Source organism: Chiloscyllium punctatum, chromosome 6 (assembly GCF_047496795.1).
Source record: "Chiloscyllium punctatum isolate Juve2018m chromosome 6, sChiPun1.3, whole genome shotgun sequence".
In the NCBI taxonomy this organism is placed as follows: Eukaryota; Metazoa; Chordata; class Chondrichthyes; order Orectolobiformes; family Hemiscylliidae; genus Chiloscyllium; species Chiloscyllium punctatum.
The window spans coordinates 75686628-75711376 of NC_092744.1; the positions used below are offsets into that span (position 1 = coordinate 75686628).

At 39.9% G+C, this 24749-nt stretch overlaps 1 protein-coding gene across 1 annotated transcript in view; it reads right to left on the reverse strand.

The window, feature by feature from the left end:
* Positions 1–854: 854 nt before the first annotated feature.
* The window catches only part of LOC140479096 (uncharacterized), a 62133-nt gene continuing 38238 nt past the window's right edge, over positions 855–24749 (reverse strand). Inside the window, exons 2-5 of the mRNA XM_072572964.1 lie at positions 19546–19812; positions 14433–14513; positions 3448–3528; positions 855–2652 (exon numbers count right to left, since the gene is read on the reverse strand). Of these exons, the coding sequence (XP_072429065.1) occupies positions 1400–2652; positions 3448–3528; positions 14433–14513; positions 19546–19792 (1662 nt within the window). The 5' untranslated portion in view covers positions 19793–19812 and the 3' untranslated portion in view covers positions 855–1399. The remainder of the gene's footprint in view (positions 2653–3447; positions 3529–14432; positions 14514–19545; positions 19813–24749) is intronic.

Here is a 24749-nt window from a genome sequence, read left to right on the forward strand (position 1 = left end):
GTAAATGGCAATTCATCCAATATCTGGGTATTAAATACCCAACCTACTCATTGGATATCTATACAATAGAATTGAATTTGTTGATACAAGAAAAGACTGAGAACAATGTTATTCAGATATTCAAGATCTTTAAGCAAAGCAACTAGCTGGACATGGAGAAATTGCTAATCCAATTATATAAGGCAGATAGTTCGAATCACAGAATAGAGAAAATGATGCAATAAAAAAATATATAATTATTTCAACTGTAGTACGGTGAATGTTCAGAATGGTCAGCTAAAGCAGATGATTAAGGCTGATAACATCAGCCATTTGATGCGAGAAGCAAAAGCGAGGACTGCAGATGCTGGAAATCAGAGTCTAGATTAGAGTGGAGCTTCTTCATTCCTGATGAAGGGCTTTTGCCCGAAACGTCGATTTTCCTGCTCCTCAGGTGCTGCCTGACCTGCCGTGCTTTTCCAGCACCACTCTGATCTAGACATTTGATGTGAAAGTCAACTGAAGACCATTGGTGATGAGCTGCAAAGACTATTAAATTGCAGACTTTGAAGTTCTGAAAGGGGATCATCAGAACCCAAACATTAACTTTGCTTTCTCCTGCTGAGTTTCTCCAACAATTTCTGTTTTTGTTTTGATTAAAATCTAGGTTTGGCAAAAATAGGCTTTCCAAGTCCAGTTTGTTCCAGTGTTTCAACTCCCATTGAAATAACAAACAGGAAAATTAAAATATGTTGCGTGATACATTTTCATGTTCATGTGTTTAAGACAGAGCTAATTTGAGAGAAACCAAAACAAACAACATACATTTTCAGATTTTTATTCTAATTGGTACATTCTCTGAAAGAGACGTGGCCTAGGTAGGCTGAGCAGTGTCTGAACCATACTTCCTACCCACATATTTAGGATGAAAAATTTTTGATGCAGCAATGGATCCAGATTCTTGATTTACACTGACTGACACTATCTAATAACTAAGCTTGCACAGTTAATGAGGTAAAGGCCTAGTTCAAAAGTAGCATGTGAAGGAATCAAACACAGGAATTAACAGCATATATGTCATACCTGAAATATATCTTGTTTTTAGATACCCAAATTTGTGTGAAAAAGTTAAATTTGTCAGAGTTCAGAAGGGAGAAAAAATGCTATGTTTTCATTCCTAGTTAACAAATTGTAATATTGGTTTGTTCGCAGTGCAACATAAACAAAGAACTACAAGCCTTGTTTCATGATTTGACAATTATTTCAATCAATATTTTGGATGCTTCCTTTTTGAACTAGTTAGCTTAATTGGTGAATATGGTTGAAAATGCAACTGTAGTGATAACTGCCATCTTGAAGTTGATGGCCTTGAGTTTTTGATTGTGGGTCCCTGCGGGATTTAAAAATCTATTTGTTCCTATTATGGGGCTTTACTGGCATTTGTAGGCATGGGCTCATATGAATCAAAACCAGAACCAGCGCCGGGGCCGGTTTCGGAGCCAGAGCCAGAGCCGGAGCCGGAGCCAGAGCCAGAGCCAGAGCCGGAGCCGGAGCCGGAGCCTGAGCCAGAGCCAGAGCCAGAGCCGGAGCCGGAGCCAGAGCCGGAGCCAGAGCCAGAGCCAGAGCCAGAACCGGAGCCGGAACCAGACCCTGAGCCGGAGCCAGAGCCATATTCAAAACCAGTGCCAGACCCCGAACCAGAGTAGTAGCCAGAACCAGAGCCAGAACCAGAGCCATCATCTTCAGAATGTGTTGGGTTTTTACTATTAAAGTCAGGATTGTAATAATCAGAACCTCCTGAAAATCCTGGCACTGTTCCCCTGGAAATAGCTGGATAACAGGAATCGGGATAGAGTAAAAAGCCGCTGAATGTGCTGTCTGTATCCTGGTCTGCAAATATGCCATTGAAATTAGAATCCTTTACTTGTAACCATATTTTGTCCCCTGCTTCAAGGTGTACTATTAAAGTTTGGGAAACGTGATCCCTGCTAACTTTGTTAGCTGTTTTGATAATTAATTTACGGTTTATGAATAACCCCAGTTTAACAGGATTTTCATCTATCGACAAATGATAACTAAATATATATGTTCCATTGACTGGTGCAATGTAAACTCCAACTGCAGGATTGAAATGTCCTTGGATGTTGTAGAAAACAACTGTGAATGGTATAGGAAAAAATGGATTCGGTAAGCCTTCTTCAGGACTTCGTCCAGCAGAGAATGCAGATTGGATAGTAGGAACACATGGGCCGGGTGGTCCTATCTCACCTTCTTTGCCCGGTTCACCTTTGTCTCCTTGTTCACCTCTTTTTCCTTGTTCACCCTTTGGCCCTAGATCTCCTTTGTTTCCCTGTGGTCCAGCGGCTCCAATACTTCCACGTTCACCTTTCTCTCCATCCACACAGGCACAAATACCTTGTTCCCCCTGATGACCTTTTACTCCTTTATCTCCTCTGTCCCCTTTCAGTCCAGGGATTCCTGTTTCGCCTTTGCTGCCAACAGGCCCAGTCAAACCAATTTCACCCATTTCCCCTTTTGGGCCATGGGGGCCTCTATCTCCTTTGGGTCCTGTATCTCCTTTTAATGTCTGGCAAGTAGTTGGACATTGGCCAGGTAAACCTGCAGTTCCCTTAAGACCTGGCAGTCCATTAGCGCCTGGGTTACCCCTTGGACCTAGAAACAAAATATGAAAAGTTATTAATAGAAGGCATTCTGATAGGAGTTAATGAAATTATGTTAAATGTATAACAAATAATCAGAGAAGAAAATACTTTATTGGTGCCATGGGCTGGGATTTATCACCCCAAGCAGGGCATGTTTTAGTGAAAGATGGGGGAGCAGCGTAAATATATTGGTGGTGAGAGAACCCAGTTTCCATCCACCCCTGACCCAGTCTGCATAAATCAGAAGGCAGGTAATCGCTGAAATCAGCAGCTCACCTGCCTTTTAAATAGAAAGGATATGGACAATTGAGCATCTTAACAAGCCAACAGACCCAGATAATACACTGCCCATGTCTTATGACCAGTGTGTGCAGGTGGGTGAGAAGCAGAAGTCAGTTCCTTGAAAAAATGGGCATTAGACCCAATTTAGAGAGAGGTTTTGGTGGTAGTATCATAACCAAAATATTAGCTGGCAGTGGTGGGCAATAGAGAATTCCAATGGAAATGCTATCTACTGATATCTTTAATGTCTTTGAAGATTAATGCATTCTCAATGCATTATCCATTCTGCTACATAACTCTGTAAGTGTCAGATTTATTTGGCTCCAGTCTCAACACCCCTCTTCTAAACAGGTATGGTTCTGCATTTTCTCAGATCTCAAATAAGAAAATCAATCAATGTTGTTTGTTTCAACTTGATTTTCTCTCCTTGTCTCTGTAAGGTGCAACTCCTTTCCTGAGTTTCACAAGATAAGAAAAGAAAAAGTGTAAATACAAGTGAGAATTAAATATTTCTGCAACTTACCTCTAAGTCCGCGGAACCCCCTACGTCCTCGAATCCCCTTGAGTCCCATCATGCCTCTTGGCCCTCGAGCACCTTTCTGTCCTGCAATTAGAAGAAAAAAAAATAAATTTAAATTACACACATTTCAAAGTACCAGCCCTGGTGATGACATTTTACTTGGTATTTGTTAGATTATTTAAGTGGTGGATGCAGAATTACAGCAAAATAGTACAATACAACTGGTACAGACTTATGGTGAATATTTTAAAATTAATATGTTACAGACAGAATTGTATTATCTTACTTAGGACAGTAAAGTATATTGCTCCAGTCTCAACACCCCTCTTCTAAACAGGTATGGTTCTGCATTTTCTCAGATCTCAAATATTGGTCTTAGGTAAAACAACACAGGTGACTCTTTTACATACTGTGCAATTAACTTTTCCTTTGACTTCATGATATAATAAATGGGTTACTTTCGAAAGGGGGCTGTCAATTCGCAATCATTCATCTTGAGTTACAGACGGAAAGCTCTGTCAATTTTACCTCAAGTCAACATCTTTAAGAAGTATATAAAGCATACATCATTCTTTCCATTCCCTTTCTCCTGAATGGGTGACTTTTGTAGTTGCACAATATAACAAGGATGATAACTCATCAGTAACTCAACTCAAGTTAGCACTATTCAGAAGTGTACTTCAGAGTATTTGACTATGGATGGCATCAAAGACAAGCCTAATTCTATCTCCATTCAATAAACATATAGAAACATCCTCCTGCATTGGTTCCTGAATAGCCATTATGTTTGGAGCTGATTGCAGCACCCTAACTGAAATCAACAAACTCAGGATGTTGTTTGCTATTATATCAGTTATTAAAACATAGGAAAATAGGAGTAGGAAGAGATCATTCAGTTCATCAAGGTTGCTCCATCATTCAACTGGATCATGCCTAATTATCTATGGCATTCCATTTTCCTGTACTATCCCCCATACTCTTTGATATTATTAATACCATAATCTAATGTAAACACAACACACACAAAGGTTCTGTAAGGTTATTCACTTTTTTTTGTATTGTACTAATCACTAAATTATGTAATTGTGCTTTAATTTCTTTTTCATAAACTGGTTGTGGTGAGGTTCTGCATGCTGGACATTAAAAAGGAAATTACTATGGTACATTCACAGCAACAGAAGTGTATAAGCAATCTGTAAAAAGGACTTGGTGTTGCAGACAGTTAGCGCAATTTGGTCACCAACTCGAAAACCATGCTGTAGAGATCTGTTGGTGGAATAACTGCCTGAGGCAGATCTTGGATTGTGGAACTGCTAAACAACCTATGTCATTATAAATACATAGTATTGTTTAGTCATGCAATAAAGGGTCTGAATGGTTGGTTGCGATGTAGAATGACTCAATTGCATGTCTTAAATTCCTACATCTTGTGACATTACCTTGACGGACTCTCTTTCTCAACCTTTCCCATCACCTGAAGCATGGTGACCCTCCAGTTAAACCACCACTAGCCATCTCTTTCTAATGAGAGAGCAGCCATATGATTTAGTCAGACTGTGGCAGTTTTGCCACAGGAAGTGAAAATGTATCCAAGTTGTTGTGTGTCATTGAATAATGGACCAGAACTAGGAGACCTAGAAAAGGATTACATTTTTCAGTGGTAAGCCAACCAGGAAGAGGATTGGGCAAACCAGGAAGAGGCTTATCCCAGAAGTGAATATTCCAGAACCTGAAACATAACAGAGCTTGGAGAGTTCTACTTATCTGCCTGTACTGATAAGGACTGTGAAAAAATTAGACTTAGGTAGGAGTCAGAGATCATAGAAATTAATTTGAGAGTGCCACAATAACAGAGATTGCTGTTGAAAAAAGACAAGATAGAGAAAAGTACTTTTGTATAAGTATTTTTGTATCTGTATTTTATAGGATTGTCCTTTGGTATCTGTCCTTTCAAGCCAGCAGAGATCATCATCCCCATGTGATCTAATCCTGCATATTTAAAAGCTGTTGTGGATTTAATGCAGAGGAAATGTGGAATGATTGTAAACGTCAGCCAGGTGGAGCTCGTAGAATATGAGTTCTTTGACTGGGGCTGTTAATCTGAGCTAATCAGGGCACCCTCCCTGGCAGACATAAAGAGGACTATCAAGCATTCTGGTCACTCTGACAGCCGGCTCTGATGGAGTTGTATCAGTGTCAAGTCCTCTCCATGTGTAAATGAAGAGGGGTTTGGTGAGGGGATACTGGCCTCTGTGGAGTTATTTCAGTGGTGATGAGAGAAAAGCACGCTTCCGAAGAAATGTGCTTGCAATAGTCATCTTTGAGGTGGGCTCAAGATTTCTGACATCATTCCACTGGATGAAATCATATCAGAAACAATGACTCCACTAAGACTCTTAAGTGGAAAAGAAAGTTTATGAAAGACGATGAAGTTTGGTGTAGGAACCACAGCAATGACCCTGCATGGGTAAAAGGTATGGTCAATGTGAGGTCAGTTCCAGTGGTGCATAAAGTTCCTGTGGTGGGATGGTGTTGAACAAGCATGTGGACCATATGAAAGCTACAAACTCACAAATGATGCGAGAACAAAACGGCTCTCCAATTACATTTCCCATGGTTTTCCCTTTCCATGTTGACAATACTTTGGAATCCAAGATGGACACAACAGGTGTCACCTCCTCAATACCTTTACCACCAGAAGAGAATGAATTTCTTCCGAGAAGCTCCTGGTGCAAGAGTGCACAGCCTCTGTGTGCACTACACACTGCCTGGATCAAAGGCAGAATTGGAGGAACCTGACCCAGTGCGAAAAAGCCCAAGGGGGAGCTACAAAACAGAAAGAACTGGCCTATGTCCTCAGACTCAGAGGGTAAGGGATGTAGTGATTGTAAAGAGGTCAGCCAGGTGAACCTCATAGAATAAGAGTTCCCTGATTGAGGCTGTTAATCTGGTCCAATCAGGGAGTCCTTGCTTACAGATGTAAATAAGAGTATCAGAGTTTCTGTTAACTTCATCAGAGAGTTGGCTCTGATGAAGTTGGATCAGTGTCAAGGATTCTCCATGTGTAAATAAAGGGTGATGGCATCCTGGCCTCTGTGGAGTTATTTCAAAATGTCTCTGCATAAAATTGGAATGAAAATTAATCTCTTAGCAATTATAGAAACGTGGCTCAGGGATGGACAGAACTGGCAGCTTAATGTTCAGGTTAGAAATGTAATAGGAAGGATAGAAAGGGGGTGGGGGCAAATCTGGGGTGGGGGGGGAGTGATGTTTTTGATGAGGGATAGCATTACTGCTGTACTTAGGTTGGATATTCCTGGGAATACATCCAGGGAGGTTATTTGGGTGGAACTGAGAAATAAGAAAAGGGATGATCACCTTATTGGGATTGTATTATAGACCACCTAATAGTTAGTGGGAAATTGAGAAACAAATTTGTCAGGAGATTTCAATTACCTTTAAGAATAATAGGGTGATTATGGTTGGGGATTTAACTTTCCAAACATAGACTGGGACTGCCACAGTATTAAGGGTTTAGATGGAGAGGAATTTAAGTGTGTACAAGAAAACGTTCTGACTCAGAATGTGGATGTACCTGCTAAAGAAAGTGCAAAACTTGGACCTACTCTTGGGAAATGAGGCAGGGCAGATGACTGAGGTATCAGTGGGGGAGCACTTTGGGGCCTGCAACCATAATTCTGTTAGTTTTTAAATAGTGATGGAAAGGATAAACTGGATCTAAAAGTTGAAGTTCTAACTTTGGAGAAAGGCTAATTTTGATGGTAGTAGGCAAGAACTTTTGAAAGCTGATTGGAGGCAGATGTTCGCAGGTAAAGGGACGGCTGGAAAATGGGAAGCCTTCAGAAATGAGATAACGAGAGTCCAGGGACAGTATATTCCTGTTAGGGTGAAAGGAGAGGCTGGTAGGTGTTGGGAATGCTGGACGATTAGAGAAATTGATGTTTTGGTTAAGAAAAAGAGGAAACATATGCCAGGTATAGACAGGAGAGAGTGAGTGAATCCTTAAGGTATAAAGGCAATAAAAGTATACTTAAGAGGGAAATCAGGAGGGCAAAAAGGGGACATGAGATAGTTTTGGCAAATAGGGTTAAGGAGATTCCAAAGAGTTTTTATAAATACTTTAAGGACAAAAGGGTAACTAGGGAGAGAACAGAGCCCCTGAATAATCAGCAAGGCAGACTATGTGTGGAGCCACAGAGATGGGGGAGTTACTAAACAAGTTTTTTGCATCAGTGTTTACTGTAGAGAAGGACATGGAAGATATAGAATGTGGGAAAATAGATGGTGACATCTTGACAAATATCCATATTACATAAGAGGAGATGCTGGTTGCCTTGAAACACAAATGGGGGACCCTAGAACTTTGTGAAAAGCTAGGGAAGTGATTGCTGGGCCTCTTGCTGAGGTATTTGTATCATCAATAGTCACAGGTGAGGTGCCAGAAGACTGGAGGTTGGTTAACATGTGCCACTATTTAAGAAAGTTGGTAAGGAAAAGCCAGGGAATGATAGACTGGTGGGCAAGTTGTTAGAGGGAATCCTGAAGGATAACATGTACATGTATTTGGAAAGCAAGGACTGATTAGGGATAGTCAGCATTGATTTATGCATGGGAAATCATGTCTTATGAACTTGATTGAGTTTTTTGAAGAAGTAACAAAGAGTTCAGTATATGGAGTTCAGTAAGGTGTTCAACAAGGTTCTTCACAGAAGACTGATTAGCAAGGTTAGATCTCATGCAATACAGGGAGAACTAGCCATTTGGATACAGAACTGGCTTGAAGGTAGACAGAGGGTGGTGGTGGAGGGTTGCTTTTCAGACTGTGATCAGTGGTGTGCCACAAGGATCAGTGCTGGGTCCACTACTTTTTGTCATTTATATAAATGATTTGGACGAGAACATATAAGGTATAGTAAGTTTGCAGATGACACCAAAATTGAAGGCACAGTGGAAAGCAAAGAAGGTTACCTCAAAGTACAATGGGATCTTGATCGGATGGGCCAATGGCTGAGAAGTGGCAGATGGGGAGTTTACTTCAGATAAATATGAGGTATTGCATTTTGGAAAAACAATCAGATCAGGACTTATACACTTAATGGTAAGGTCCTGGGGAGTGTTGCTGAATAAGGAGACCTTGGAGTGCAGGTTCATAGTTTCTTGAAAGTGAAGTCACAGGTATATAGGACATTAAAGAAGGCATTTGGTATGCTTTCCTTTTATTGGTCAGTGCATTAAGTATAGGAGTTGGGAGGTCATGTTGTAGTTGTACAGGACATTGGTTCGGCCAATTTTGGAATATTGCGTGCAATTCTGGTCTCCTTCCTATCAAAAAGATGTTGTGAAACCTGAACATATTCAGAAAAGATTTACAAGGGTGTTGTCAGGATTTGAGCTATAGAGAGAGGCCGAATAGGCTGGGGTTGTTTTCCCTGGAGCATCAGAGGCTGAGGGGTGACCTTAGAGAGATTTATAAAATCATGAGGAGTGTGGATAGAATAAATTCCCAAGGTCTTATCCCTGAACTGGGGGGAATCCAGAACTGGAAGCATAGGTTTAGGGTGAGAGGGGAAAGATATGAAAAGGATTTAAGGGGCAACTTTTAATTTATATATAAAAAGAAAAAGTTATTTTGGGAAGAAATTAATTAGAAACTAACAAAACTGCTCAGTGCAACAATTGTTACTTGGATAATCAAACAAGTTCCTTATGAGAAAACAAATATAAAGAACAAACAAGCAAAATAGGCTAATGCTTGCAACCACATTGGAATTTCTGATTTGAAATATGATGAAATATTTTCTTTATTAGGCATCAATATTTCTCCAGAGCTCCTGATTGAGATAAAATGATACGAATGGAATCCCCACTTAGAATGAGAATGAAATCAAGTCAACTTGGGTGTAGTTCAATTGAATATATCAAATTGAATATAGTGAAAGGCAAATTTTGACTTGAACAACTAAGAGAATAAGATGAAAAACACTTAATGAGAATTAGTCACTGGTTAAGTACAGGCAAAGGGAGAACTGGAGGATCTTTTATGTCTATCTGAAACATTTTAATACTTCAATATTATTGAGAAAGGTAACCCATGAATGGGAAACTTGGCAAAACTCATCTCACTCATGGGCTAGAAGGGAAATAGAGCGTAAAAATAAAAATGATCCGGGAACACCGGAAATCTGAAATGATATGGATCGGAGGCCACAATACAGATATTGCCAAAGAAGCACCCAAGTCAACATAATATTCAGACATAAGTATCCACCCCCGAGAGTCAGACACTGGAGTGTCCCAAATAGCTGTCTGGTCTCTCGAATAGTTAGTGTTGATACCCACCGCAAAAATACCCACCAGAACCATGATGTATATCATGGAGTTGTACCATGGAAGATAATCATAATGAAGATAGGATTTCCAGATTGGTGTGGTAAAAGGACAAAGAGTTTGCAAGAGCAGCCATTGAGTCAAGTGCTGGATCAAGCCATTAGCCCAGACTTTGGGGATAATACGTTGGAAACAGAACTACATGTTTTCAGAGGACGAAACTAGATAAATAAGGAACAAAATATTTAACAAGAGCACCTCATTACTTAAAAGTTTAGATTTGATTTCTCTAAGTAAGAATATAAAAACTTAAGAGGAAAATAGGGGGCATTTGACTAGAGAAAATATCAATCAGGACTCTGAACTAAAAGAGCGCCAAATTAATTAGTCTACCCAATAAGCATCGTGGAGCAGTTGGAGTATCATGTTCAAACTAACAAACTCAGCAAGCAGGACAGAAATGCCACAGATGAAGCTGTGAAGAATTATGTGTGTATCATGTATCATTCCTCATTGATAGGACGTGCCTGTGAAAATAAGAGTCAAATGTTTGAAAAAGAGTCCTCATGAGTTACTAATGACCATTTGGAAACATTGACTAAGGACAAAAACCACACTGTTTTCAGCTCAAAGGTTTGGTACTGATATATTCTATATGAACAGATTATGAAAAGAAATATCTAAAATTGATGGGATTGGTACTTCCTTTTCCAATGATACCACATGTGATGACACCACTTCCAGAGAGCAGGGTTGACAAAACCAGAGCTTTAGAGGGAGGTAAACACTTGCAACATTATGAGATACTACCAGATGCAATGAATGTGAAGATTATATAATGGGAACTCCTTTGGAGGGTTGCAATACTGGAAGAAATGTCATAGACATAAATTGTACCAGGGAGATAATGGAAGAAATCTTCAAGCCACCCATGTAGTTGACGTAAGGGAGAGAAAATTCCTCAGACAGAAAACAATACCAGTTTGATCAAATCTGATTTGGCAAATAACCATTCCTCCATTTTGTTTCCCTCCTGACAGACCTTTGCTGACAGGAGAAAGAAAATTGGTGAGCATTTAGTTAAAGAGTCATAGAGATGTACAGAACAGAAACAGTCCAACTCGTCCATGCTGACCAGATATCCCAACACAATCTAGTCCCACCTGCCAACACCCAGCCCATATCTCCCCAGATCCTTCCTATTCAAACACCCATCCAGATGCCTTTTAAATGTTGTTGTTATACCAGCCTCCACCACTTCCTCTGGTAGCCCATTCCACACACGTACCACCCTCTGCATGAACAAGTTGCCCCTTTGGCTCTCACCCTAGCCTATGGCGACTAGTTCTGGACTTCCCCACCCCAGGGAAAAGACCTTATCTATTTACCCTATCCATGCCCCTCATGGTTTTATAAACCTCTATAAGATCACCCCTCAGCCTCTGGCGCTCCAGGGTAAACAGCCCAAGCCTATTCAACCTCTCCCTCAAATCCTCCAACCCTGGCAACATCCTTGTAAAACTTTTCTGAACCCTTTCAAGTTTCACAACATCTTTCCGATAGGAAGGAGACCAGAATTGTATGCAATATTCCAAAACTGACCTAACCAATATCCTGTACAGCTGCAACATGACCACCAAAGTCCTGTACGCAATACTCTGACCAATAAAGGAAAACATAACAAACACCTTCTTCACTATCCTATCCACCTGTGACTCTACTTTCAAGGAGCTCTGAACCTGCACTCCCAGGTTTCTTTGTTCACCAACACTCCCGAGGACCTTAGCATTAAGTGTATAAGTCCTGCTAAGATTTGCTGTGCCAAAATGCAGCACCTCGTTATTTATCTAAATTAAACTCCATCTGCCACTCCTCAGCCCATTGGCTCATCTGATCAAGATCCCATTGTAATTTAAGGTAACCTTCGCTGTCCACTACACCTCCAATTTCGGTGTCATCTGCAAACTTACTAACTATACCTCATAAGCTCACATCGAAATCATTTATATAAATGATGAAAAGTTGTGGACCCAGGACAGATCCTTGTGGCACTCCACTGGTCACAGGCCTCCAGTCTGAAAAACAACCGTCCACCACCACCCTGTTTTACCTTTGAGACAGTTCTGTATCCAAATGGCTAGTTCTTCCTGAATTCCATGATATCTAATCTTGCTAACCGGTCTCCCATGTGGAACCTTGTCGAACACCTTACTGAAGTCCATGTAAATCATGTTTACTGCTCTAACATCATCAATCCTCTTTGTTACTTATTCAAAAAAAATCAATCAAGTTTGTGAGACATGATTTCATACAGACAAAGCCATGTAGACTATCCTTAATCAGCACTAGCCTTTCCAAATACATGTACATGCTGCACCTCAGGATTCCCTCCAATAACTTTCCCACAACTGACGTTAGGCTCACTGGTCTTTAGTTCCCTGGCTTGTCCTTACCAACTTTCTTAAATAGTAGCACCACGTTAGCCAACCTCTAGTCTTCCGGCAGCTCATCTATGACTAACGATGATACAAATATCTCAGCAAGAGGCCCAGCAATCACTTCCCTAGCTTCCCACAGAGTTCTAGGGTACACCTGATCAGGTCCTGGGGATTTATCCACCTTTATGAGTTTCAAGACATCCAGCACTTCCTCTTCTGTAATATGGACAGTTTTCAAGATGTCACCATCTATTTTCCTAAATTTTATATCATCCATGTCCTTTTCCACTGTAACATCATGAAATCAAAGCCTAGAGCAATAATGAGGGTGAGTTGCAGGAATATGTGAAAGATTTGGTTGCGATACTCCATTACTAGTCCACCCTATGAGAACATTTAGCTGAGCTATGGAAAGGGACTGATAAATACCAGAAAGTGTTTAATCAGTTGGATTAGTTTAGATTCCCTAAAGTATGGAAACAGGCCATTTGGCCCAACAAGTCCATACCAACCTTCTGAAGAGTAAGCCACCCCAGACCCATTCCCCTACCCTATATGTACCCCTGACTAATGCAACTAACACTATGGCACTAACACTAATACTATGGGCAATTTAGTATGGTCAATTCACTTAACCTGCACATCTTTGGGCTGCATAAGACAATCTCAGCATCCCAGGGATTAGCTTGGTAAATCTCCATTGCATTCCCTCCACGGCAAGTATATCCTTCTTTTGATGAGGAGGCCAAAACTGCACATAATACTCCACATGTCGTCTGACATTCTATACAATTGTAACAATAACTCTTTACCCCAAAAGTAAAGTCTCCTTGTGTTGAAGGCCAACATAGTGTTTGCTTTCCTAATTATTTGCTGCAGATGCAGTGATTCATGAACAATGATACCCTGGGGTTGCTTTGGACAACAACACTCCCACCTCTCAACATTTCAGATATTTTCTGTCATACATTTTTTTAACCAAAGTAGATTATTTTGCACTCATTTACTTTATATTCCATCTATCATATTCCTGCCCATTCATTTAGCCTGTCCAAATCTCTTTGCATCTTCTTTGTTTAAAATGATTTTGAAATATTACATTTAGTCTCCATATCCAAATCATTTATATATACTGTGATCAGCTATGGCCCCAACAGTGATACTTATGGTATCCTACTAGTAACATCCCGTCATTCTAAGAATGACATATTTATTTCTGTTCTCTGTTTTTGTCTATGAACCAATTCTTAATCTACACCAATACATTACATCCAATCCTATGTTCTCTAATTTTATTTATTAACCTTTGTGAGACTTTATCAAAAACCTTCTGGAAATCCGATATATTACATCCCCTGATTGTCTTTTATCTGTACTACAAGTAACATCCTCAAAAAAATGTTATGAAGAATCATATCAGATTTGAAAAGTTAACTCTACTTCTTTCCACAGATGCTGCCAGAACTGGTGAATTTCTCCAGCATTTACTTCATTTACTTCAGATTTATAGCATCAGCAGTATTTTGCTTTAGTTAGAGCATTATTAAACATGATTTGCAGACTCCTAACAAAAAGCTGTATTGAATTTTGCTACAAAATATTTGTGTAATTATAGAATTTTGAATGACTACTGTTCAGTTTAGATCCTGAGACACATATTTTAGAAATTTGAAAGATTATACACTGGACAGGCTATACCTCTCATAATAAAACAAAAATAAAATTTACTGGGTTAAAAGGCAAAAAATTAGTGCAGATAAGGATTCATTTTTGTTGGATTAATTAGCAATGCAATTATTACATCAGAGTGAGTTGAATGGGGTGGCACAGTGGCTAGCACTGCTACTTCACAGCACCAGGGATCCAGGTTCAATTCCAGGCTCAGGTGACTATCAGTGTGAAGTTGGCATTTTCCCTGTGGGTTTCTACAGAGTGCTCTGGTTTCCTCCCACAATCCAAAGATGTGCAGGTTAGGTGACGTGGCCATGCTAAATTGTCCATAGTGTTCAGGGATGTATAGGTTAGGTGCATGAGTCAGGGGCAAATGTAGGGGAATTGGTTTAGGTGGGATACTCTTTGGATGGTTGGTGTGGACTTGTTAGGCTGAAGGGCCTGTTTCCACACAATAGGGATTCTAATTCAATACAATTTATCAATTTCATAATGATTCATTACACATATACAAAGATAATAAATGCAAACCTTTTATCCCTCTAAAGCCTCTTGGGCCTATGTGACCTACTGGTCCCATAGTTCCTTTCATGCCAGGCAAGCCGGGCTTTCCTGCCAGAAAAAAACATAAATGTCAGTTTGTTCAATAGAGAAACATAAAAGTACATCTCTGCGTCCATTTCTCGCACTATGAAGATTCCTACAGTCTAAACCCTCTCATTTCACTTTCATTATATAAAAGTCCAATGGACAAAACCTATACATTTACTCTCATTGTTTGCAATCCAAACAAGTTAAATATTTCCCATACAGAATCACAGAAGTATTACGGCACAGAAGAAGATCGTTCAGCTTGCGTCTGCAACAGTGCTTCATGATTTAGTGCCATTTTCCTGCCTTTTCCTCTACACTTGCACATTATTTCTAAGCAAATAATCATCTAGGGTGCTCGTGAATGCCTCAATTGAATTGCATCCACACACTTCCAGACATGCATTCCAGACCTGAATCACTCATTGTGTGGAAAAGAGTTTTCTCAGATTATATATGATTCATTTCTAGATTACTTTAAGTCTGTGCCTATGAAGACTTTAAGTCTTCATCCTATTAAGAGCAGGAACAATTTCTCCATATCCACACTATCAGCACTGCATCATGATTTGGAAAACTTCTATCAGACTACCTCTTGGTTTTCTTCTTTACTAGAATAGTCCGAACCTCTCCAATCTATTCTCACAACTGAAGTTTCTTGTTTTAAAACCAATCTTAGAAACCTCTTCTGCATCTCTCCAATGTGCTCATATCCTTCCCATAGTGTGACACCCAGAAATGTATACAATACTCCAGCTGTGATGTAATAAATGTCTTATACAAGTTCAGCATAACCTTGTTCTTACACTCTGTGCCCCTATTAATAAAGCTGATGGTACTGTACACCTTATTAACTGCTCTCTTAACCTTCAATAAGCTGGATAGATACACCCAGGCCCCAGTGCTCCTGCACCCTTTTAGGTTTGTTCACTCTGTTTTGCATTTTCTGTCTGTGCTTTTCCTACCAAAGTGCATCACCTCATACTTCTATTCTATTCCCATTGCAGTGAATTCCAATTGATCACAATGTTTTGAACTATATATAACTCAAATGATGAAAATCAATCTTTAGTGGTTCTAATCTTGTGTCACTGAACCCCTTAAATTTTCATAATACAGAATTCCTGGGAAAGCACAATACTGTTTTTTAAAAAAATTATCTCATGGGTGTCAGCACTGCTGATTGAGCCAATGTTGGTTGATTATCTCTAATTGGAATTAGGTGTTGGCAGTGAACTGCTGCTTTGAACTGTCACAATTAACCTGTTTTTGGCACACCTACCGAATGTTCAGGAAAGTAGTTCCCGAATTTAGATCCAGTGACAATGAAGGAATAGCATTGCAGCTTAAAATCATAATGGTATGTGGTTTGCAGGGATTTCAGGGAGGAAGAGTGTAGTGTTTGAAAAGCATAGCCAGTCAGTCAGCATCTGAGGAGCAGGAGAGTTAACATTTCGAGCATCAGCCCTTCATTCTTGGTACTTGGATGCTGCCTGACTGGCTGTGCTTTTCCAGTACCACACTCTTTGACTCTGATCTCCAGCATCTGCAGTCCTCAGTTTCTCCCAGGGACTTGAGACTGACAGGAAGTGAGTTATTTGCTGCAGAATTCCCAGCCTCTGATCTCTACTTGCAGCTACTGTATTTAAATGACTGGTGTAGTTCAATTTCTAGCCGATAGTAAACCCTGGATGTTGATGCTGGGGTAGTTTAGCAATGGGAATGCCTTTGAGCAAGAGAAGATGGTTAGATTTATCTGTTGGAGATTATCATTGACTGGCATTTGTGAGGTGCAAATGCTACTTGATACTTAACAGACCTAGCCTTTATATTGTCCAGGTCTTGATGCGAAGCAAATGAACTGTTTCAGTATTTCAGTGGAACAAATGGCACTGAACATTCCACAATTATCAGTGAACATTCCTACTTCTGATGTTATGATGAACGAAAGGTTATCAATGAAGAAACTAAAGATGGCTGGGTCTACGATGTGCTGATGAACTCCTGCATCAGTGACCTGGGAGTGGGGTGATTAGTTGCCAACAACATCACTGTCTTGCTTTACGTTGTGAATAGATTCCCCCTTAATGGCACACTCAATCAACTGGTTCCTTGATGTCAAGACCAGTCACTTTTACTTTACCTCAGGTAAATCCAAGTGTTGTAGCTGTACTGGAATAGCTTGGCCTTGTACTTGTAGTTTGGGAACATAAGTGTTCAGTACTCCTGCTGGGATTTTAAAAAATTATTTATTCTTTTATAAGATGTGGTGTCAGTGGCAATGCTAGCATTTATTGTCCATCTAGTAAATGCCTCGAAATGACTTGCTTGCTTAGCCATTTCAGTGGGCAGTTAAGAGATAACTACGTTACTGAATGAATGGAGTCACATGTAGGCCCTACTGGTCAAAGATTGCAGATTTCCTTCCCTAAAGGATATTAATAAACCAGATGTATATATGATAGGTTCATGGCCACCATTACTGAGAGTAGAATTTTTCAACTGAATTTAAATTCCTTCAATTACATTTGGTAGGATTTAAATTCATGCCACAGAATATTATCCTGGGCATTTGGTTTACTAGTTCATCAACACCTTAACTATGCAACTATCTAGCTACCCATGTTGTCAGAGCTCATGTCCTGTCTTATATCTAGCACCTTCAACCATTCTTTCATATCATTGTCATGTTATGATAGTGTAAATATGGACAATCAAATTTTAATTTGCATCAGCTGATTTGCTAATCCAAGCAATAATTGAGATAAACTTAACAGCATGCTCTCTATATGAAGAGCAAGACAAAAAAACGTAAGGAATATACACAAAATAAATTATGAGTTTTGGGCTTCAAGTGATTTCAATCAATCCCACTTTGGTTACCTCACAGGGATTTGTTCAATCGGGAGAGATTCTAATCTATATGATGCTTGACAGTTTATTTTTGCTGTTCTCTGCAGTAGTTTGATACAACCTCAGTGTGTAGATTGTCACAATAGTATGCAAATCAAAATATATGGGAATAACATGTTTCCTCCCTTAGTAGATATTAGACAAACAGATGTTTTCATTGATCCAAAAGCTTCATGGTCATTTTAACTGGTACCAGATTTTTATGTCCAGGTTACCTTTTCAAAAACAAAACCTGATTTCAATTCTTAAACTATCTTGATTGGATTTAGTCACACATTCTCTAGATTATGAATTGAAGCCTCTAGGTTACTAGTCTGGCAATATAATCATACACATTACAATATGTAATATATTACTATACATTTCACATTTCACAGAAGAAAAGGAAAACAGACAAAATTTTACAAATTGGGGTTGGGTCGACATCTGTACATAATCCTGCATGTGCAGTTGAGGATGATGCATCAGGTTTTTGTCTCATGTATGGAACAGCCACAAAATTATTTTCTGGAGAATAGAGTTTAGCTCTTCTTTTGCTTGGCCCCTTGATATCAAACAAGTTTGGGATATACTTATGAGTATATCTATTGGTATACTGCCCAAAGTCTGCCTGATTGGCCCAGTAGGATTGATATTTTCTGAGGGTAGACATAAAGTGGGTCTTGCAGCATCGAAAGCATATGGCAGTTGATTACAGAATTGCTTGCCTTTTCCAATTTGCTCTTTGCTATTTGATTGGAGGCCATAAAACGTTTTGAAAGTATTTTTATCAAATCCAACTGAAATTAAAGCCTTCCTTAGATCCTCACTTCCAATTTTTCATTAAGGTGAGTCCCAGACCCACATCAATCAACCCCACTGCCCCGTGGTTGAACATTTCAACTCCCCCTCCCACTCTGCAAAGGACATGCAGGTCCTGGGCCTCCTCCATCGACACTCCCTTACCACCCGACACCTGGAGGAAGAACACCTCATCTTCCGCCTCGTGACCCTTCAACCACATGGCATCACCAGTTTCCTCATTGCCCCTCCCCCCACCTTACCCCAGTTCCAACCTTCCAGCTCAGCACCATCCTCATGACCTGTCCTATCTGTCAATCTTCCTTCCCACCTATCTGCTCCACCCTCCTCTCTGAGCTATCACCTTCACCCCCACCTCCATCCACCTATTGCACTTTCAACTACTTTCCCCCAGCCCCAACTCGATCCCATTTATCTCTCCACCTCCGAGACTCCCAGATTCATTCCTGATGAAGGGCTTTTGCCCGAAACATCGGTTTTCCTGGTCCTCAGATGCTGCCTGACTGCTATGCTTTTCCAGCACCACTCTAATCTTGACTCTGATTTCCAGCATCTGCAGTATTCACTTTTGCCTACGTCTCGTGACAGACAGAATGGCGTGTTGGCAGTTGCCAGGGGTGATTGAGTCAGGCAGCATCCACTGAGCAAGAGAATTGATGTTTCAGGTATAAGCTCTTCTCCCACGAGTGGTTGAATGGCAAGTGGTGCAGTTGGTAAGGTGGCAGATTGATCAGGCATGATTTAAAAAGGTGGTAGGGAGAGAGTTAGGTGATGGTATCAGGTGAGATCGGGCTCAGATGGTGTTGGAGGAGTGTAAATCTAAGAATGGGATGTCCAGTTGTTAGGTCAAGGGGTGTTGAATACGGAGGAGTTGTCAGTACTGAGTTAAGAGGAGATCAGTTTTATAGTCATCTTGAACTTAAAGCAGATTTTAATATTTCAAAGGTTGCCTGGGTGATTATTTAGGTAACTGTATTGGAAAACCCCAATGTTTCCAGTTCTAATTCAGACTTGAAATGTTTTCAGATGGTTCCAGACACCAGGTAATTGGCCTTTGGAAGTTTAAACTTGCCAGGCGATTGCATGTGTAATCATGTGTGTCAGGACCTCCACATGGTTCAGCATCTCCAATCCACACTGCTAAAATGACTATCTCCCTTTTGGATGATGTGGGACTCCAGGTTTTCTTTACTTGATACAAAGCAGTTCAGTTTTGTACATAGTAGTTCAGTATATAAGGTTACTGCTATAAGCTTATAATTAATAATGAGGCTCTTCCAAAACACCTTTGTCTGCTATTCAACAACTTGCAGCTCCAAGAAGAATTTTACAAGTGTACCTGGTGGTCCTGAGTTTCCTCTGTCCCCTTTAGGACCTAGGTCCCCTTTTGGCCCTTGGCAGTGCATGCAGACACAGTATGATGGGACCATATCTGTGCTGAAAGGATACTCTTGGTCTGGAAGGGGGCACAAGTTGTATTCAATAGATGAATCAGGAAGTCCACGGTTCAGTGGTTGCACGGTTTCATTTTGAGGGGTACCTTCTGCAATCACGAGCAGAGCCAGCACCGCAATTACATTCAGCATTCTTACTTCCACTCCAAAAGCTGTGGAAAGAGGAACATCAAAATTAAGAAAAACTTATTTATCCCATAAATTATGAAGCATCAATCCATTTCATGTTACAATATACACCATACAGATTTCTTCCCAGTAAAGATTATCACTTGCAAGGTGACATGCTATTTCCTTTTGTGAGGGAAGATAATTAAAATGGCTTCTTCCTCTGTTGTCCATTTACTATTTTTGCTAGACCAACATCTACCATGTATGATGAATTCCATTCATGTATGTTGTAACAGTTGTTCAACAGAATGACATTGCGATTTCATGTGCAAGTTTGCCAGTAAGTCAATGAACAGGTATTGTTATATTTTCCGAAGCAAACCATAGCAAAGTTTGGGACTTTCACCAGGAGAAGTAAATCGGCACTCACTTTTTTACAATACTTTATCAAAACACATTTAGCATTTTATACAATAGCTACTTCTGAAATGTGATAACAGTTTTCATATAGACAAATACTGCACAATGCTGGTCACAGAGATTGCCAATGAGATAATTGACCATTTGGTTGGATTTAGATGGTACAACATAAGGGACCTCCATCTGAAAGAACATGCCTCTGACAATGTAGCACTCTTCAGTACTGAAATGAATAGACAGAATAGAATGTAATCTTCTGACTCAGAAGTACGAACACTAATGAGAGGCAAGAGCTGCAGAACAAAGATAACAAAGAACTGACTAATATTCTATCCTGTCCAATCCATAGTGGTTCAAATGTAATTTTATCAGCTGAGGGAAAGGAAACATACGCATTTAACTAATTCTATTGTAACATTTCTTCATTGTCCATTCACTAATACCAGTAGAAATACACAAGAGAATGCAATTCCAATGCTGCTAAAAATAAGAAGCAGAACAAATCTTTTACTGAGTTTAAATTTACTATTAAAGAAATTTAAGAATCACTCTTGGTTATTCTTGTGAATTCTTTAGCTTGGGTTTGTTATCTGAAGAATAGAAAATCTGCTCAATCACTAACTGCATTCCTTATTTCTTCTGAAATTCTCTCTGATATTCCCCCCTCTCTTCCAAGTACACCAATCATCTAAGTGTTTAATAATTGATGTTAAGATATAGATAGTGAATGCCATCAGGTTATTCATTGTAGAGCTGCATAATTGGTTACATTTTAGTCCAACTGTGATATATTAGACAAGCAATCAAATCTTTGTCCAGTTGGTGGGCAAATTTCAGTTCATTAGATGACATCTTGGTCTATTTGGTCAAATCCTTGTTCAGCAGAATTTACAACTAGTGAAATCTCAGTCCAGTGAGGGTCATACTGGTTCAGCAAGTCAAATTCTGGTTAGCTAATACATCTCATTTGATCTTACTAAGCAAATAATCTTTTTTCTTTAATGTACAGATGTTTAATTTAAAAATTAACAGAAATACAACTATGCAATGGATGCTAAAGCTTTAACTACATTTTTCAAGTCCTGAAGGTGTCATGCTTTCTTAAATTTCCTATTGTATGACTTGCTCTTTGGAAAGACAGAAATTTGTCAATTTTACTGACTCAGTAAACTAGAGAGGTTATTATTATTGGCAAAAGTTCTGCATTTTATTTAATTTCATAATTTTGCTGAGAATAATTACAGAAAACAATATTACACATCAATCTGTTCCTTGTTGATGGTTCAAAATAAAAATCACTGATTTACGATAATCTTGGGCAGAGACCTGAGACCTGAAATAGCATATAAATCATGCTGTAGGATTTATGTAAAGCAATCTATTTAAGTGCAGATATCAAATTAAATTATTTATATTCCATGTCAATCATAATCATGTTTAGATATTAATTTTCTCTCTTATTGTCATGTGCATTAGCATGAAGAATGCAGTATAACTCTTAAACTCAACATTCCTTATTCTGTAGATGTTTTTCTTAATCTGAAGCATCCTCACCTGTTGAGGTGTAGATTCCCGAACTTGAAGTTTCTGCTGGATCTAAGATAACAGTTCCTACAGTGCTTGGTTTTATAGACCCTTTCTCTCGGGTGAACACCACAAATTAGTTATTGTTTCCAATTTACATTATTCAGCATGACCTAGATATGACAATAAGATAGAATGAGGGTATTTTGTGGATTTTTTTGAGGAAGTAGGATAATGCTTTATAATCATATTCATTGGGTTCATATTTCCATTATTATTCCATATTCCTTTGCCTGAAGCTGCAGAAGATAATGTGACAAATAAAATATTTGATATGGTTATTTGTTCTGTTTGGTAAATACACTGAGGGTTAGATTACCCGCTATTAAGCTTTGCACAAACCACTTTCTGGTCATAGCCCGACAAAATACAATTTGCCTACAGGGGATCCTGTCACCCACTTTCAGCAGTTCAAGTATTGGTGGAATCACATACAGATATAGAATTGGAAGTTGCCTCATGTAAGAATTTGATTGTTTTAAGTAAACATGTCCTCCATGACATTATTCCTCACTGCGATATAACATAAATACAATTCTGAATCTATGAACAGGAACCTCACATATGACAGCAACTTGTCACATAACACTATCTAAGGTGGGGGAGATGTGAAAGCATGTCGTATGTGTCAGGAGAATACTCTTGGAGACAACTTTACACAAACTCCAGTGCTTAGGTCTGACTACATTTGCAGTATAGTCACGGGCATGTAGCATACATTGCAGATTACAAAGAGAAAGAAGAACAAAGCCTCATGAACAAGGGCAGTAGATCTATAGGAGAAAGTGAGGACTGCAGATGCTGGAGATCAGAGCTGAAAATGTGTTGCTGGAAAAGTGCAGCAGGTTAGGCAGCATTAGGGAGAATCGATCTTTTGGGCATAAGCTACTTGTGGATCGTTTCAGAGAACACCTCTGGGACACCCGGACCAACCAACCCAACCACCGCGTAGCTCAACACTTCAACTCCCCCTCCCACTCCACCAAGGACATACAGGTCCTTGGACTCCTCCATCGCCAGACCATGGCAACACGACGGTTGGAGGAAGAGCGCCTCATCTTCCACCTAGGAACCCTCCAACCACAAGGGATGAACTCAGATTTCTCCAGTTTCCTCATTTCCCCTCCCCCCACCTTGTCTCAGTCAAATCTCTCGAACTCAGCACCGCCTTCCTAGCCTGCAATCTTCTTCCTGACCTCTCCGTCCCCACCCCACTCCGGACTATCACCCTCACCTTGACCTCCTTCCACCTATTGCAATTCCAACGCCCCTCCCCCAAGTCCCTCCTCCCAACTTTTATCTTAGCCTGCTGGACACATTTTCCTCATTCCTGAAGAAGGGCTTATGCCCGAAACGTCGATTCTCCTGTTCCTTGGATGCTGCCTGACCTGCTGCGCTTTTCCAGCAACACATTTTCAGTAGATCTATATACCTTGTTGCAAATCCAGCTACACTTGCTGAATGTACTGTACATGGATTTAATGCAAATTAATAGATTGATCTAGCTTAAAAACAGAAAAATCTGAAAATACTCAGCAGCTTTGGCTCAGTACCTTTGAAGAATTATACAGAATATTTCAAGTCATTAACCTTTGAATAGGAATGGAAATAATCTCTTCATAATTCACCGTTGTTATTTCACTTGTCCAGTTTCTTCCCAATTAAATCTGTAAGTCTTTTGAAGCCCTCTGCTACTTTTACAGTTTTCAGTTTTTGGATTTTAATCATCTTCTGATGTATAATCCCTCCTGACCTCCATCCCCCAACAGGACAGTTTGGAAGCTAATTTCTTCTTCTTTGAATGGAGGTCCTCCAGATGTACCCTTCTCTGCCTAGTTATTCTCACATGAAATGAATTACTTTCATTGTATTCACTTCCTCAAAATAAAAGGTCTTGCTCTGAAAACCCATATGGGTCGGAGTTATGTGGGGCTTTTTTTGTGGGATTTAGTTGAATATTTTTCCAGTTCTACTTAGGTCCTTCTGCTCATATTTTTGCAGTAGATTTTAAACTCTCTTGGTGTTATTTCCTTCTCTCACCCTGAATTGGAAAATGTAATCAACTTTGCTTCCAATCTTCACCTTTACCTCACCTTCCAATGACTGAACCACTCCCCCACCCATTCTCAATTTCTGGCAATCACCAATGTTCATTGTAAATTTAGTAATTCTCACATTTATCGTGGCACTCTTAATAATGAACACATGCTGAAGCTGAGCAAGTTGATATACTTTAGCATGCTTCTCTCGGCATGTTGCACTGCCAGAGAATAGAGTTCAGTAAGATGGAGACAGGGAGCTTTAAACCAATAGGTAACATGCTACGATGTGGTAATGACATCATGACTATTTCCCTGAAAGGTATATCACATATCTGCTATGAGACATAACATAATTCATACATCAGATAGAATCCCTACAGTGTCGAAACAGGCCCTTTGGCCCAGCAAGTCAACACCGACTCTCCGAAGAGTATCCTACCCAGACCCACTCCCCTACATTTACCCCTGACTAATGCAACTAACCTACACATCGCTGAACACTATGGGAAATTTAGCATGGCCAATTCACCTAACCTGCACATCTTTGAATTGTGGGAGGAAACCGGAGCACCCAGAGGAAACCCACGCAGACATGAGGAGAATGTGCAAACTCCATACAGACAGTTGCCCAAGGCTGGAATTGAACCCGGGTTCCTGGCTCTGTGAGGCAGTAGTACTAACCGTTGAGCCATTGTGCCACAGTTTTGGTCTCCTTACTTGAGAAATGATATATTGGCACTAGAGGGGTGCAGAGCAGGTTCACTAGGTTGATTACGGATTTGAGGGGGTTGACTATGAAAAGAGACTCAGTAGACTGGGATTATATTCATTGGAATTCAGAAGAACGTGGCGGGATCTGAAAGAAAATTTAATTATGAAGGGAATAGATAAGATAGAAGTAGAGAGGATGTTTCTACTGGCAGGTGAAACTA